This window comes from Stigmatopora argus, chromosome 9 (assembly GCF_051989625.1).
Source record: "Stigmatopora argus isolate UIUO_Sarg chromosome 9, RoL_Sarg_1.0, whole genome shotgun sequence".
Lineage (NCBI taxonomy): Eukaryota > Metazoa > Chordata > Actinopteri > Syngnathiformes > Syngnathidae > Stigmatopora > Stigmatopora argus.
The window spans coordinates 9,279,762-9,298,122 of NC_135395.1; the positions used below are offsets into that span (position 1 = coordinate 9,279,762).

At 38.2% G+C, this 18,361-nt stretch overlaps 1 protein-coding gene across 8 annotated transcripts in view; it reads left to right on the top strand.

Moving 5' to 3' along the window:
• diaph2 (diaphanous-related formin 2) overlaps positions 1-18,361 on the top strand; it is a 202,415-nt gene that overhangs the window by 107,031 nt on the left and 77,023 nt on the right. For all 8 annotated transcript variants that reach the window (XM_077608608.1, XM_077608614.1, XM_077608610.1 and 5 more), the window contains 5 exons: positions 3,835-3,936; positions 4,665-4,759; positions 11,272-11,373; positions 11,993-12,232; positions 14,577-14,706. In XM_077608608.1, coding sequence (XP_077464734.1) covers positions 3,835-3,936; positions 4,665-4,759; positions 11,272-11,373; positions 11,993-12,232; positions 14,577-14,706 — 669 coding nt within the window. The remainder of the gene's footprint in view (positions 1-3,834; positions 3,937-4,664; positions 4,760-11,271; positions 11,374-11,992; positions 12,233-14,576; positions 14,707-18,361) is intronic.

Genomic DNA, 18,361 nt, shown 5'->3' on the forward strand with positions numbered 1-18,361 from the left:
CCAGCATTTTTTAATGCCAGAATGTGTGTGAGATGATCTGTAGCCCTTAAAGTGATAGATACAATCAGACAGGCAATCAAAAAATAGATGTTTGACCTCATAATGGCATGTCTTCTGTTTTATCATCAACAAAAATATAGTCTATTGATGTGTATATACAGTATCATGCTTGTTTTTCTTTAGAAACACTGTGGCATAATCAGGGATCTTGTTTTAGTCCTTGCCAACACAAATTATTCTAAAGTTTCCGTTGGTACGAGTGTGAGCAAGAATGGTGGTTTGTCTCCTTGTGCCCATAGTTTGCTGGGATAGGCTCTAGCACCCCCGTGACCTTGTCAGGACAAGTGAAAATGAATAAATGAAAATAACCTTGAAGACACCATCTTATTTTGACACCTTGAACTGCCCCTCAACTCAAACACTTTTTTTAGACTGTATTCTCTAATAAGAATCATGGGAACATGTGTAATCTAGCCATCTGTCCAAGGAATAGCCCTAAGGTTAAATCTGTCTTTGTCATCCCATCCTGACGGTGCACCGATATTATCTGCTGAATGCTTAAAAGCATGGTGGGGTCTTGACAGACACCAGCAGCAGCCTTCAGGGCCAGTGAGTGAAATTCTTTCCCAGAAGCGCTCAAGAGCAATGCGGTTGCTGAGAGATGCCTTGGCACAAGTGAAGTGTGTTTCCCTCCGAATGATTGGCTGCAGGGATCAATCCATTTGCTGCTCCGGGAGCAGGTTCAATTTGAGAGGCAGAGTCAGAGCCTTCCCACACTCCCTTGCCTCTGACTGACAGCATGCAAGCGGCATGTTAAGATGCAGGGCAGACTAAAATACACTTGTTAAAAGCTCCAGGTCATAGACAATGTGGAGGATTATTGATTCAATAGATTGTTTTGTCTTCCTGACATTGTTTTGGATTTTACCTTAAGACTCATTTCTTCACTTTGGAATTAATGTGCTTTCTCTGTGTCAAGTCACATTTTGTTAACTTGAGAATACATCAGAAACATTACAGTAGATAAAGTATATTCCAGACTCATCCAATTTGTACTACCATATTTCCTCAGCTTCCTCAAAATAACATCTATCTAACAAGTTCTAGGAGTATAATAGTATATATTCACTCATTTTTCCATGTCATGTCACTCATAATTACAACACTTGTTCTTTTTCTGCTACATGATTTGACAGACTCAAATTACATTAAGTTTCCCTGCACATTTGATTATTTGACATACCCTAATTAGCTTTATGTTATTGCAAGTATCTTCATGATCAAATATCATGCAATCATCTTTGAGCAAATCCCAACAGTATTTTGTTGGACTTTGATGCTGTGATTTGGGTAAAATCACCTTTTTGTCATGTTTAAGCAAGCTGTCCAGGGTAATGTGAGGTTTGCCAAGCCTTATTCAGACCAGATGTCCAAGGGATCGCCATGTTAGAAATCCACCCTTGGGATATTTTCTTTAGACACTTGATTGACCCGAGGCCGGTAACACAATCCTCAATCCCTCGCAATTAGTCTGAAGCCAAAAAAAGAACAACTTTAAGACTTGAGCTATGACCGTTTTGCTGCACTGGCTACTACTGATAGACACCGGAATGTCATTTTGAAGACCTGATTAGCTCAGGCATGTGGTGGTTTGCTTCTAGCCAGTTGAGATAAGTTATTTTCCTCGCCTTCTTCGTGGTATCCAGCGGCATCCGGAAGTGAACATGTGGTACTGTTTAGCTTAGTAATGCCCAGTGTTTTAATGAACGTCTTGTGGGAGATGGACGGCAACCAGGATGCTGAGTGTTGGCCAGCAGAACGTGCTGAACGTTCAAGTGCTGGATAACTCATGTTATCACACATACTCCAGAGGGAAAATCGCAGTCCAAGACCCACAAGGCGTAACGCGGTTGCCAATTGATCCTGAATAAGCCAAATGTGTTTTTGCTCTCACGTTCATTTATTTCCTCAATGTAATCCTTGTTAATTCAGTGATTGTTTTGGCATGGGGGAAAGTGTTTACCTCCCACCAGTTAATAGGATGTGTTTCAGGTTTTAGACACTCATAAGGGAATTCTCCTTGTGTGCTTTTTTTGTCAGGGTTATTTTGAATTATTCATACCGCTTACGTTATATGTGAATATTTTGGAAAAAAAAAAACATGGCAATCAATGAATAACCAGGACATTACCCTAATTGTTTTATTATTTTTTTAATTTTTCCAATGTGCATGGTCATTCAGAACATAAACAAGCAAAATAAAAAGTTAGGTATGACCTCCTTAGTGGAATTTTCAACCTTGACAAATTTGCTTTGCTGAGTTTTATGAGATTGTTTAATTCATAAACTGCATTTTGTGCTGTTAGAAATATAACTTTTGGTGAGACTCAACTAGTTGTGCTCGCAGTATTAATATTTTAGTGTGTGTGAGTCGATAAAATATTGTCCACTTCACAAATCACCCTTGGTGAGTGACCGCTGTATGGATTTGTAACAGGGATTATTTGTGCAAATATAAATCCGAACAGGCAGAATGGTTTTGTTTTCACAGTATTATACTTTAGCCATTGGCAACTTGTTGAACACGTTTAAATATTGGCAATGGCATTAGTCAGATGTTGCTGGTCATCTCCGTTGGAAATCTCATTGGCAAAACAGTAAGTAGAGGGTCATGTATATTTGGGAGGATAATCCAAAAGTTTTGTGTGAAAGTTTGGAAGTTTATTTGTGTCTTTGGACAGTATGAGATCCATTACAGTGGACGATTGTGGTAAAAAATATTGCTGCAATATAACTTCTACATGTGTAACAAAATTTGAGTGTTTTGGTCGAATCGATTGATGTTTTTGAGAAGGATGAAAAGCAGAGTACCTATTAAAGTGCCACTACTCTTAGCCACAGTATTAACAGCACATTTTGTATTCCTCTCATGTTGTGTCTATTGACATCAGAATTTACAGTTCAATAGAAAAACCATCAACCAGGTGGACTTGCGTAGCCACTCAAACCAAGGTTCCTACCAAACAACACATTAAATGTTTCTCCAACAAATATTAAACATGTATTTTGTATCGTATACTTTATCTTTTCCATAATATTTTGATGATGAACGGGATACTTGGGCCAAGAATAATGGATAGCAATCCGATTCAGAAGCTGCATACAAAATGCTTTAGTAGCATACACAGAATTACACACATAATTGTACATTCCTTGGAACACAACTGATTTGTATAAATGCTAATATCCCTCACATGACGTGTTGACAGTGAGGCGTTGGAGCGAGGCAGGTGCCTTCAGCGCCTCTTCATCTAGCTGCCCGCGAGATACTGCCTCTTTGATTGTTTCTTCAAACACAAGATGGTGGCGCTCGGGGAACAAGTTGTTTGTTCTAGAATTCTTGGGAGACTTCTCCTAGGAGACCCCTACTCTTCCTTCTGAGCAGTTAAGATTATCAACAAAATCTGCTGCCACTACCAGAAGCAGAATAGGCCTCTTTCAGGACTATAAAATGTCACGTGTTGCTGTGAAATGCAAAAGTTACTTCTTCAAAAGTGCACTCACTTCCTAACAATGTTGGGCAAATTGTTTCCAAAAGGAAACTAGCATTAATAGGTAACTCTTTCTTTAATTTCATTTCATTTCCTTGCAATGTACACCTCAAATTCCTATAATTACAAGAACAATTTCCTATGAAACAAACAAACAAAGAAGTATTGTCTGTATACAAACATACTATAAAGAGAAAATGCAATTTGTGTCATATTGAAGCTTTTAAACATACTGTAGAAAAATATTAATTTGATATATATTCTTTTTCTTCTTCCCCACTAGTGAGGAAGGATACTAAGGATGAAACTGACGACCGAATGACACAGTTTAAAAAGAAGGCAAAGGAGCTTCGCATTTTGGACGCAAAGACAGCACAGAATCTATGTAAGTAGTTCACATATGCATATTTTCAAACATAACCTGTACTGCTGTCTTTTCTATCAAATGCTGGGGAACTCTATTGGTTGTTTTTTTTTTGCTGTTGTCCTATGGGGACTTGTTCCTTGGCAGGTGTTAATAGTCACCCCAATGCTGGTTGTGCATTAGGGCTTTTTAACATTTTTAAAAATATATACATATTTTAAAATAACTGAGGCTCCGTGTTTGCCATTTAAATCTCCAGTGGCCTCTTTTTTCCATTACTGTGGTATTTCCTACACATTCCTCTTCTGTCATTATGCAAAAAGAAACAATTTTGCCGATGTAGAGCTAGTAAAAATATATATAAAGTGTATTTTGTCCCACCAGCCAACAGTTGAAACTGTTTGGCATATTACCAAGGTGTGATTAAGACACACTACCTTGACATATGTTCCGAACATATGGACAACACAGGTGTCATGCATTCCCAGCTGGGACAATGCTCTATTTTACCAATGCCATCACTTATTGTGAAGCAACATGATGCTTGATCCCTCCAGTGACATTTGACATTTAAGGCCTGCAATGTGAAATTAAATGCAGATTTCTCTATTAGAGCATTCTGAAACTGCTCGGAATTTTGTTATTTCTTTTAAGGACACAATGTTCTAGTTGTTCAATTATTTCGATCAATATTCTCGGGCAAAAATGTAAAATTGCACTTTTCTTTTTTCGTTCTCCCCATTTGACAGCTATTTTCTTGGGTTCGTTCCGGCTTCCTTATGAGGAGATCCGAGACATCGTACTTCAGGTGGACGAGGAATTACTGAGCGAGTCACTCATTCAGGTAAGATGGATATTTAACAGTCATTTAAACCTTGAAGAGCAACATATGATGGAAACTTGACTTCTCAATGTTGCAAATCGCTGTTCAGTTCAAATTCCATCACATCATGCATGTTTTGTTAACATCCAGGCAAATTGTGTAATTTGGGTTTTTATGCATCTATCGCAATACTCGTCTCGTCGCACAATGCACGTCCCTGGCAATGCAACATATCAGAGTGAAAATAAATGGTGTCTGGCCTCCACGAGATGACCGACTCTATTTAAAATGTGCTATGATCTGCGTTTGGCACAAGCTGGTCACCTCATTGTCCGTTGGACCGTGGAGACCCCACATTTATCGCCTGATAATAGATGATGAAGGACATGGCTTGGCAAAAGCTCCACGACTGCAGCCTCTTTTCCGCTAGGCTTTTGTCTTAAAGCATGATTGATGATCTCACTGAAGGCTACTTCAGTTTGCTCTCTTTTTGCTCTTTTTGGCATTTGCCAAACTGAAAACAGATGGGGCCATATGAGGTAAAATATGCATATCATCTCAGACTTGCAATTGTCAATAGGCATAATTTATGTTCATCCGCAGACGATACCTACTGGGTCTTCATGTTGAGTTCTGATAACCTTTTAACATGCCGGTAATTGGGCAGAAAATAAGGATAATTTCTATGTTAAATAGCCACCTCCACCATCCGTTGTTATTTTCATTCCGAATATTATTATTCCGTGTTCTTCAGATTACAAGGTGTTGAATCCTTGAACCTTTATACCTAATATATAAAGCACATTAGTGCATCAATGTACTTACTGCATTTGTCATTCAAACTTTCTCTTTGATATTGTAATTTTTGTTTCATTTCTTAATGGATTTTTTATTTGTCTTAATTAATGGGTTTGATGAATGATTGTGTGTCTTAAGCACTTCACCAGAACAGTATAATACAATTGTTATCCAACAAATTATGTTCAAGGTTATGAAACACAAACATAATTTATACATAATGCATACTGTTCATGTTGGGGAAAAATACGTGATTTCAAGTGTGCCTTTTAGTCTGAAAAAAAACATGAATTCATTTCCTGTGCCACTTTTCCTTCCAAAGGGTTGTAGGGGTGCTTAAGCCTACCCAAAATAAATATGGGCATGAGCAGTGACACACCCGGAACTGGTTGCCAGGCAACCCAGACCTTGTGATATTATTCATCATACAAAGTTCGAGTAGCTCAAAACATTTGATTTCTGTGACTAACATTCAATCAAGTAAAAAAAGTAAAAACAGGGTACATACACAAGTAAATGTAAATATGCCCCACCTAATCATCTGACAAAATAAATGATTACCCTTCTGAATTCATTTGAGAACTCTTGCTTGTTGTAAAATTGCAACGAGAGTAGCTGCTATCAGCTCCCCGACAAGCAAGCCGGGCACCTGATTAATGGAAGGAATAGCCAAAATGGAAGGAATCAAGGAAGCAAGGAGTGTTCATAATGCATCTAAAACTCTGTAACTCAATCTTATTATCCTCCTTCTCTGGCGACATGTCTAATGTAATGATTTGTCAGCAGAATGTGGCAGTGCATTGGCCTTGAAGTACCCCCACAATGTGTCACTATGGCAGAATGGATAGATAGAAGTTGATTGGCTCTCCTTATTCTGCATTAGGGCCCATCATTGCTTCCCGAGATGATGTACCCATGTCTGAATGCTGCCAGACAGACTCTCGGGCCCTCGCCATTCATCCAAACGCCATTTGAATCTTAGCAATTCCACATATGCCACTCCCGCCCCTCGTCACCCTCCTCCCCCGTCCATCCGGCATACAAACATATTTACACTACATGCAAATAGAACGAATGTGTCAATTACGCCCTACGCCTCTGGTCCCTATTGCCAAATTGTGTCATTTATCATCCGAGTGATAAATATGCGTAAGGCTGGTGCACATGAGCAACCGGCAGGCATTTGTGTTAAGTCCCGCACACCCCTCACATCTCATTTTTCGACAAGATGCACATCAAAGTGGACGGGGTCACCTTTACGCATCAGGTCAGCAATAACATTGCTTGCATACATAGCGTCATATCTTACTGTGATTTCAAAGTTGGAAAATGTGGGGTCATTCGGATGGTCTGACGCTATATATGTAATAATACTAACAGTCTTAATGGTTCATGGACCTGCTTGCTTTACATGGTCTCCCTCTCCAACTATAGCCCTACCAGATGCATGACCATGCTTTAATTTCAATTTTTTCTTCAATGTTTCTGCATTTGTTGCCATTTTTGTGAAAATTGTGCAACTTGGCTTTGTACTATTGCCCACTCAAACCTTAAAAGTTAGATGCGTGTTTGTGTGTGTAGCAGGTCCTAACTACGCCTATTAAATATTGATTATATTGACTTATCATCGTTGCTTTCAGTATTAGGGACCTTTTATTATTGTTTTGTTTTCCATAAGGGTGCCTATCTTATCCCATCATCTGTGTGTGACAATTGGTTTAGAGTTGATAATTGGACAAGTGCAAGGGGAAATGTGTGCCACTTTAAATTAAACTCATCCTCGTCTCCAAGGAAACATTCCAGTAAAATCCATTGACAACAGCTGGCTCACAATGCTGCCTACAAAATATTTAGTTGACATTGACATGAATTACATATAAGACGTGAAAACAATCCACTCAGGCCAGATGGAGATTAAAAATAAAATTTGTGAGAGCATTTGCCGTTTTACTTCCCTAGCGAGCACCATTCAACTGACAGAATCCTCTTAGTATTATGTATTAACACGACATTTTTTACCCCTTGTCATAAATCTCATATTAAGTTGCAAAAGAATACCCTTCTGCTGATCACAGTTTGTCTTCCAACGATCCCTCCCACTTTACTAATCCCTGCTTGTCCGAGTTAATTCAGTCTTTAGTTATTCAGATGAAGCCGTACGTTTCTCCAATAAAAATAGAATACACATATAAGATAAGGAGAGGACATAGCAGACTGCACAGTCCTAACACGCTGTTTGTCTGCCAAGTAAAGTCAGCATAGGCTTGTCATATTACGTCCTCACCTTTCCTCCCTTCACCTTCACCATGGCAACCACCTTTCCTACCGGGTCTCGCGGGAGCCTGTTGCAACAGTCTCGCGTGTTGTTATTGTTTATCTCTCTTGTCAATCATCTAGATGTCGCTCATCCATATGCATGCCCCCTGTGGGTCCATCACCCTCCCCTCTAGTGTCCTCCCATCATTAAATATAGATGGCCAGTCAGTGCCTTGCAGGCTTGTGGTCGAGACCAGTGCCAGACTTTGTTCTCATTTGTAACAACAGGTGATTGCACCAGCTTGGCATGTCGCTGGGCATCATTTGCATGATATACAAGTCCACATGTGGGCCGTGGCGATAAGTCTGGCTGTGCAACGGGCCTGTTGGATTAGTGCTGAAGAAGGAGACATCCACTTCGCCTTTGGTATAATTGGGGTTTATTTTAGGACGCCATGCACAAGTCTCACACTCCAAATGCTAATTTTTTTCCACACAACATTAAATAAATACATTATTTTTCTTTGGGATGGAAAGGAGACAAAGGGAAGTATATTAAAAAATACACACATGTCATAATCTAATGTATTTTAAAGCTTATGGCTATGACCCAAAGTCCCTCATGTACATTTGAGTGATCACACATGAAAAACAGAATCCTTCTAATTGCTTAACAAATCATAATGACAATATGACCTGAGGTTTATGACAATTTTCTACACTAGTGTTGTGTGTATATGTATTTATCCTATGGTTGTCTTAATTCTCTGTCACGGCTCCCCTAGAATTGGCGTTCAGTGTGCACGTATAAGGCAAATTTTTATTTTCAAGAGACACATTTGATGTCACACTACGTCTGAAAAGTGTTTCTAGGCTCAATTGAACAATTAATCCCCTTCTGAAAAACAAAAAAAATGAGGGTACAGAAGACTACTTTTGATGTCAGATCCTTCTGATTGGTTTATCCAAGGAGACTTAATAAAGAATGTGTTGCGCTGGGAAATGACATATCGATTAAATAGGTGTATGAAATGCATGTCAAGGATCCTCGGCCATTCTCATCTTTTCCTTATTTCTTCTGGGAATGTTGTAATTAAGTTTGACAAGAAAGTGAATGTCTTATGGATTTTCATAGCGCTCTTGACCCTCCATTGTTGAATTTTTTTTTTAAATTTTTGTTTCTGTTTGTCTTACTGTTCAGTATGAAGAATAATTCTAAACTAAAGTCACAGCTCTCTTACTTATTATTTTTTCCCTCAATGTCACGCCAGTTATTAGATAAAAAGTCACAATTTGCAAGGCAAAACACAACAATAAGTCCCCTGCACTTTTTCAAAAGGCACTATTAGTCCACCCTGGACATGGTCATGCATTCACACTTTTTTATTTCTTCTTTTCACAATCAAGTTTCTTGCAAGAGGGCTTGTATTTCCCATGTGGAATTGGTTCCACTTCAATCACACACTTTCATCTGGATGCTTTGTTTCGGTGTATTTTTTTTCCTGTAGAAAATATCTTGTAAACTGTGCTGTTTACTGTTTGCTTCTTTGATGGCTTTGCTCACCGTATTTGTGGACGATTTCTGCCAAGGCCCTCAGTGAATATTTGTTGCGCTTGCCGTCGTCTTTCCTGCTGCTGTGTATGGATGTGTGTACGTGTTTGTGTGTCTAGAGGCCTGTGGTGAGCAGTCTGGCCCATCACGGTCGCCTGGTTCCCCCACTTTGTGTCACATATGGTGCTGCCTTTGTGTCAGCAGTGCTCTACGGGGTTCCTTATAATTACCAAGATAACAGACAAATGGATTGAGGAGCTCACACAGGATTTGATTATTCGCTGCTCCGTCTTTCTGCGTTTGTTCTTCACATGCACTCAGCTGAAGCAGTCTGACTTTTCTTTTTTTAAATTAATTGTTCCTACTCCACTTTTCATAACTGATAGCCACAGTTTTGAATGTGCATGTGTGCATGTCTATGTTACGTCTTTAATTGAAATGAAGAAACAAAAGGCATCCTCAGAATTTAGAGCAGCTTTGTTAGAATTTTTGGATAGTGTATATCATATTTTACTATGTATTTATTAGTGTATTGGTTTGTCGTAGTGTTTAATTTACATAAATACATTTACAACTGAATGAAAACCTCACATGGTTATTATATATTTTTAATTAGATAATGTTTTGTATTTTTTCAATCAATAATTGCCCGTTAATATTTCTTGAACGCTATCTAAAATGGTTTTTAAATAATAGCTAGTGCCTTGTATAAAAGTACAATTATAGTGCATGTTATTATAATTGTATCTGATAATAAATATAATTATGTTGTAATTGAATTGGTTACTACCATAACAAACATAGGGCTGTTTCAATCTAAATTTTATTAAAACTTGTTTTTTTTCCAAGTTCACCAAAAAAGTTCTGTCCATTGACTATATATAAATTAAATGTAAATCTAAAACAACATTTACGTTACACATACTGTTAAGTGTTTTCTCCCCCCTTTAAAACAAACAAAACATTTTGATTACCTTGTACTAATTCAGCATCTATTTCCCCTTAAGTGTTAAAAAAACGTTGAAAGATGTAATTTGTGTCTGCATTTTTTCCCTAGAGTTGGCTACATATTGGCTTCTTTGCACGCATAATGAGGTTTTTCTATTTCCGTCAATATTAAACCCATTGGATTTCATGTGTATTCATCAGGTTGCGTATATGGAATGCACGCTCTGTTTGAGTTATTATCGTATATTAGCTCTATGTTTAATCCATTGTATGAATTACTCTCAACCCTGGAGGGGACAAGACAAAACGTGCAGCCTGTTATCATATAATTACATTGTAGTTTCAAATCAATTGTAAATCAATTTCATACAGGTATTTTTCCCCTTAAATGGGAATTGGATCTGCTTCTCGAGATATGATCTTTCGTCTCATTATCTAGGCACTAATTGGAGCGTCAGCAAACACATTTGCAATGATGACTTACCCCACAATGAACATGTCCAAAGCCTTGCTTTATTGCTTTCTTTTTTTTTTCTCTCTCTCTCTTCCGTCCCCCAAGGGAAGAACAGAAATGTCATCATTAGTGGCCTAAGATATCAATGTGGTTCTACCTAGAACAGCAGCTAAACATTCTTAGGATTTGGCCTTTCTCTCTTTAGGCAATCTTTTATTTTTTTATGTGACATCACTCCAAACACTAATAAATCGGATGTGTGTGTATCTATGTGTCATAATTTGAAGTTATAAATACTATTTCACGATTACATCAAGTCAATCTAGATTACAAGTTGATAGCCTATGAGAAAATCATCAGGGTGTGAAATCTAGCAGTCTGAAGAAGCAGATACAACTTGTTTTAATGGGTTAGTCTTACTCAACTCAACTGCTTGTCTTTGAGATGACATGGACTGAAAATTAGATTTGCATTTTGACTCACTTTAGGTTCACACATTCTACGTTTGTCTACTTCTCTATGCAGAACCTGATAAAAAACTTGCCGGAGCAGAACCAGCTTACGTCGCTAGCGGAACTTAAGAGTGACTATGACGAGCTGGTGGAGTCTGAACAGTTTGGAATTGTGGTAAGTCCAATTGATTGATAGTTGTGAGACAATTTGTACAATTATACACAAAATAGACAAACGTTGTTCCTCTCAACAATGTTGAAATGGGAAAGTATAAACATGTTTAGGTGTATATGTATATGTTTGTGAAACTTTCCAAGCCCATTGTCACATTATAAACTTCATATTATCATCTCCTTAATTCTCTCCTAACTCAATGAAAGTTGTTGGCCAAGTGTAATGAAGCGGTGGGGATGTCAGGTTTGCCAAATGATCTTCCTGTCTGGTAGTGATCATATACCTTGGTGCTGATGAAGGAACTTCACAGCTATTTAGTTCTCCAGGGAAATAAGAGATGTTAAACTCTATTGTATGAGAAACCATTCAAGTGTGGGAGTGCATGTGTGTGTTTGATAAACATTTAATCCAGACGCATCTGCGTTTCTTAATGAAACAATCTTACTTGGATGAGGAAAGTTGCCATCAAGTAATCAACTTAATTTTGTTAACTCAGTAATTACTTAATGGGTTTTCTGAATGATCTTTGAAATATAAGCAACGTTGTGCATTGCGACAGGACTTTTTTTTGGTTGCTGTGGACATAATATATTCCTCAATATCTGATGCGTGTCCTTAGATGAGTTCAGTCAAGCTCCTGCGCCCGCGTCTCAACGGCATCCTGTTCAAACTGACGTTTGAAGAGCAGGTTAACAACATTCGGCCCGACATCATGAACGTGACATTTGCCTGTGAAGAGGTAAAGAAGAGCGAAGGCTTCAGGAAGCTGCTTGAATTGGTGCTGCTGGTCGGCAACTACATGAACGCCGGCTCCAGGAATGCACAGACGTTTGGTTTCAACATAAACTTCCTCTCCAAAGTAAGTCAAATTTGAGAAGCGTCATCATCATTGGATACAACAACTTGTGCAGTAATTAATTTGTGAGTTTCTTCTAATTACTGGCAATGTCTTACAATCAATGGTATATTTAACATAACACAACAGAAAACATTTTCGTCTCAAGTAGTTAACGTGACACATTATTTTAACGTATAAAGCTGTTTGATATTGTTTGACAATTGCATTAAATGTACAAAAGTAAAAAAAAAATAGACAAGCGGATGAATCGAAAAAGGTGCTCTTCTACTTTGATCAAACAGTTTAGGTGCCATCTGATTCATTGTAGAGTCTGGTTAAAGCCCCAGGGGGCTGATTGGCCAATTATTGATGAACAAGCTGCGCAAAAAAAAAACCCTCACTTTAGTCAATCAGAGGAATTGACCCCTGGGTGGCACTTCTAGGGTACCTAATGGGCTCATCAGAGAGGAGGAGGCTGATGACGGGAATGAGATTTATGCAAGTGCGCGCACACATACACACACACACATGCACACACCCCTCTCACAAGGACATATCTCAGGAACGAGATTGATCACCTATAACATTGTGAACGCCCACACACTCCTCATCAGTGGAGACAGTACAATGAAATGTGGCTTTATTATCACTACATTATAGCGTGTAAAATAGTATTATCAATATGATTTGATTGTTGGCAAACAATGTCAGACTTTCATGGTGAAATACAGACATCTATTAGCTGTCTAAAAAGGCCTACTGACATGAACAGAGACTGTGCGCAGTATTCATGCAACATATTGGCTGAATGGATGAAAACATCTGCTCGATTACTGAAAAACATCCCGGGTGCACTTAGGGAATAACAAGCGGCATTAAATAACAATTTGCCAGCATCGCTTAATAATTAAAGACGTGGAACAGATTTGTGTTCAATTCAAGTTGAATCAGAACAGATTTTAAGCCCACCATCAGTCAGTGTCTCGTATGTTCAAAATGATGTGTTTTGTTCATCGGGAAAATTCAAACTTTTTTTTTTTTTAAATGTTTAAAAAACAAAAAGTTTTAATTTTGCTGAAAACTAACTCAAAACACCTGACACCTGGGCTACACACATTTTTAAGTATCTGCCCTTCACAAGTGAAGAAAGAACGCAACGGGAGATGGACGGGCTTGTCACTGCTTTGTCTGCAGTGATGCGAACACAATATGGATCTGTATCTTTCCCATCGGGCCTGGGGAAACTTCAGGATCTCCCTGGAGGAGCTGGATGACGTTGCTAGGGAGGTGGAAGCCCATAACCCCCCGCGGAAAAGCGGAAGATGATGAATAGATGGATGCTTTGAAAACAGCTGGCGGTAAATGAGTTAAAGAAGCCTTCTTGATGATAGGGAATATATCTTTGTTGTTGCATTTTAGTTGGCAACTGTGCTATGAGAGCCATAGTATGAATTTAATGATATATGAACTGATTCAGTTAGCTTTTAATTGCTCCCCATTCTACGTACACACTTGACATAGGCATTTATTCTGTTGAATTGTCATGAGAATGTCATCCCTTTGTTTCATAATCCTACTATTGAGGCAATGAGGAAACAGCATCATGCATTCATTACTTATATGAAAATGAGTTCAATTAATAAGGTAGTTTTGTGTGATAATGGAAGTTTGGAGTATGACACTAAACACATTGCAATTCTAAGCCTGTGAAATGAGCATATGATTGATTCTCACTTAATCAAGGTGTGTATTTCCATGTTGATGTGTGAGGATGTTTCGCTGATGACATGAAATTGGCTCAATTTTGTGCGTGCGTGCGTGGGTTGTTGCTGTTGTTTTGGTTGTTTTGTGTTGTGCGCATGGCCAGGTGTGTGTGGGCAAATCCAACTCTAGCTGCCTGGAACATGCATACTTTCAGTGTGAGAACAAAGTGCTGTGTGGTGCTAATTAGCTTCCCACAGCATGCCATTGGAGGAGCTTGGCAATCACTGCGGGGATTGATTACGGCATAACTTTTTTTTCCCCCTTCACAAGCTTGTAGAGACGGTTCCTTTTTTGTGCAGACAGATTTTCCAATGACAAAATACAATTTTAGGCTGAAGTGCTAACAGAATAGTCTAAAAATGCAAATTTCCATAATATACAAATAGTGGTGTAATGAAAATATGAAAGGCCTTGGATATTTTTAAAATGATAGTTATCATTATTAACGTTATTATTGTTATGTAGTTTACAATAAATTAACCAATGTACGGTCTGCTAGAATCGTAATAAAAAAAGCTGTTCAAATTGACGTGTGCATGTGATACTAATTTGTCATTGGTCATTTTATTTGTTTATTCAATATTTATTTCTTTTTTTATAGCTCCGAGACACCAAATCTCTCTCCCAGAACACAACGCTGCTTCATTTCCTGGCTGAGAAATGTGACGAGACGTACCCAGAGATTTTGAGGTTTCCAGAGGAACTGGAGCATGTAGAGAATGCCAGCAAAGGTACGTTGCCATTGTTTCTAATCGAGAGCCAAGCTTTTATTGCTCATTGACTAAATAATACGGGCTAACACCATTTTTATTGATTGAAGGCTTGTCACGGCACCATTCAAGTAGCTGTCTTTAATTTACACTTGGTCATTTAGACCATGATCATGTGATGCTGAGCTAAGGAGTCCCTATTTTCGTATGAATACCCCATCTTAATATCACCTTGATCTCAGAAAGTGTTATTGGTCAATATGACTCTTTAATGTCACTCCATAATGAATATGTTTATGAATGTGGATCCCAAGGATCCAAATGCAGAAGTGTGCATTGTGTATCACAGTGACAAGGCCAAAAAAAAGAGAAATTATGACATAAACATGGTCACAAATATATTTATTATAAGGCAGAGCCAAGGGCAAACTACTTTAGTGCTTTAGGAAGAGAGAAAATGTGGAGTGTGTGTGTGTGTGTGTGTGTGTGTGTGTGTGTGTGTGTGTGTGGAGGGGGCTTTGAGGATATTAATACTGCTGTGAACATATCTATTATCCACATTCATTTCAAGGCAATGTAGCATAATAAAGCATTGCCCGTTTTCTATTTAAACCCATCGATGTACTTGGCTCTGTATTACTCAGACAAAATGCCTTTCTGGATGAGCAGGAAAGCGGAGGAGATCATTTGTCTTTCTGTTTCAATGAACTTGGGTTGAGATGATTTCCTCTTGTGTTGAAGCTGAAAAGCTATTGAACACATGGCCGTGTGCCGAAGGCTTAATTTGGGATAAAACATCACCGATAGTGAGCCAAATGTAATCTTGAAACTTTTAATTGAAGAAAAATCATTTGAAAAACCGTAGACAGGAACTACAATGTCACATTTTTTTCTATTATGTTCAATGTTATTATGTTTTATAGGACTCACATCTAGGGCTTGCTGACATTTGATGAAACAAACTTATGTACAATAAGATTTTGAGCATAGAATAAACATCCTTCTAAAATCACCTTCTCCAGCCCATGTACATATCTCATGAGAATAAGTGTATTTGTAGAGCTAAAATACATACAAAATATTGCACATGTATTTTTATGGTTATAACCGTAAAAATGAACTTTAAACCCTCATAGAATTGAAGGTAGGATACTTTGCTTAAAGTTTTTCTATCATTTAAGCATCAAATCTATCTGACCATTACTCATTGTAGCCTTAGAGCCATGGTTGGAAATGGAAACAATTTCCTCACTGGCTGTCTGAGGGATACTCGTCCCTGGACCCTGGAAGTCGTAATAGAGAAGGATCTGGGAGGTCAGCAATGGAAAAGGACAGTCTGTCATGAGGAATATTAGGAAACCCAGCTGTCTAGTTTCCACCAGCTCGGGATGAGTGATGACTTCCCTGTCCTTGTCTTCATAGTAGATCAGTATATATATAGTTCTATATACATCGGGAACAACATCATTTTCCTGTTTGTTTCTGCTCTTCATAATTTCATTCCATTTCTCCTTAAATATATTAGATTTTTTTTGTAAAACTAAGCAGCGCTCTAGGCTAATACACAATTATGACATTTTCTACATAGAGGAAACGTTTAACATTGTAAATATTTACATACTCTCCCCCCAAATTGTCAGGATTAACTAATGCCATGACCGCTTTGAGTAAGAGTCGGTAGTACATCATCATTAACTAGCAAGGTTCATTGCTGAGACTTTACCCTCACACTGTTGAGCCACGACTTGTACACAGCGTTCCACCTATTTAATCAAATCTGCTGTTGCCAAGCGCAGTAGAACCCTGTCCTACATTGGGAACATGCTCAGGGAAGATAAGTGGTGCCTCACTGCTCTCCCGCCTGGACATTTACAACACCTGCCTGGCCTGAAAAGCAACATGCTGCAGAGTGAACCCTCTTCACATTCCTCAAATAGCACACAATGTTCTCCACCATATTAAAGAAGATCTGATCACAAATATGTGATCAACTGTACCAGTGACGATTAACATTTTGCCTAATGGCTAAGAATGTGATTTTGAATCTAATCAGATTTTCCCTTGCTGTGTCAAGGGTTTATTCTTCTTTGCTGATTTTGCAGAACTACAACTGCACTGGTTAGCATTCAGAACAACACATTCATCATATTTAGACAAAACAGATGCCATACAGATTTAGATATCCAATTTTTAAACATAGTCATCACTTGAATGACTTTTTGTCAGTGACTGTTATAAATTACTTTCCTAGAAAGACATCACTGTAATTCCGATAAGAACTAAGATAATGATGAGAAATGGTTTAAAAAATAAGAAGGACATAAGGGAGATCCCTGACAACTTAAGATAAGCTTGTGTCAAAAGTTAACAACAATACTTAGGAGGTTTTCTCATATTTCATATTTCTTTATTATCATTATTTTTATAGAGGTACAATGTGTCAGGAATAGTCAATAATTGACCGATACCCCTCCCATTAAGCACTTTTGATTTATTTCCTAATTCCCAGAAGTGGAAATGTCACTTTTATTTCATTAGTCAAGGATGACTGACTAGTCTGGCTTTGTCTGTGCTAATTAATTTTTTTGAAAGGAAAGTAAAAAAGAAATACTAGAATCTAGAAATGATTTTTTCTCTTGTGCCGCCATTGACAACATTTAAATCCATTTGAATTGGGAGAGCATTGCAAATAGTCAGTAGTGACATTCTAAATTTATTTTTTTGAGGAAGCAGTGACATTTTTTCTTTGGTATTGCGTATGTCACACATTTTTTGTCAGTTATGGAATAGTTTGGAGACCTCTGGTGCAAACTGTTATAATCAATGGTTGTTTGTTGAATGCAAGTTTCAGTCAAAAAAAATGTAATCAGCGATATATTTTCAAGCAACCAGAGTGATATTTTTGAAAGGCTTAGCATGACAAAATGCCACACGCGTGCGTCATGCCCAATCTGTTATTTCGCCATAGAAGCAGAAGTGCTGCTGTTTCCAAACCTTTTCCTCCACTCGCTCACTGCTGCTATTGACCACACTTTGCCGCAAAACGTGTCTGCGGCTTAAATGTTTTCATAAAGTGGGTGTCTTTTGCCAAGCCTTCCTTATGGACGCAGGTGGGAATTGACTTTGGATAGTAAATTGGGTCATTTTTTATCATAGGTTGTCATCAATACATAATTTAAAATCACAGCCTGGAGGCAGCTCCTCATCTGGATTATTTTTTTTTTTTTTTTTTTTTTACTGCTCCCTCAGGAATTGGCTACACGGCACCCTTGGGAGGCATCACATGCCATTACATTCACCACTGTCTTAAGATTTATAGGCACTCATTGGCTGTATTGCAACATTTACCATCGCTGTCACATTTTTTATTTACACCACTTAAGACCACCTATGTGAATAATGAACATATACATGTACATATAGTACCCATTCAATTCATATTCCGGTTTTCATTTTTTTTAAATCACTTTTCAATGTGTATAGGTGCTTGTAGGATATGCATTTGTAGTTTATATTATTCTAATGTTGGTTAGATTATATGCAGTATAAGCATGCAGCGTATTGATGGTGTGTGTGGGTGCGTTGGCAAATGGGCTGCACTTTTAGCCGTGAGGAGTTGACAGCTTTTGTTTAGAATCACCTGTGGCGCATGTCGGCTTCTGCCACAAAAGGCAAA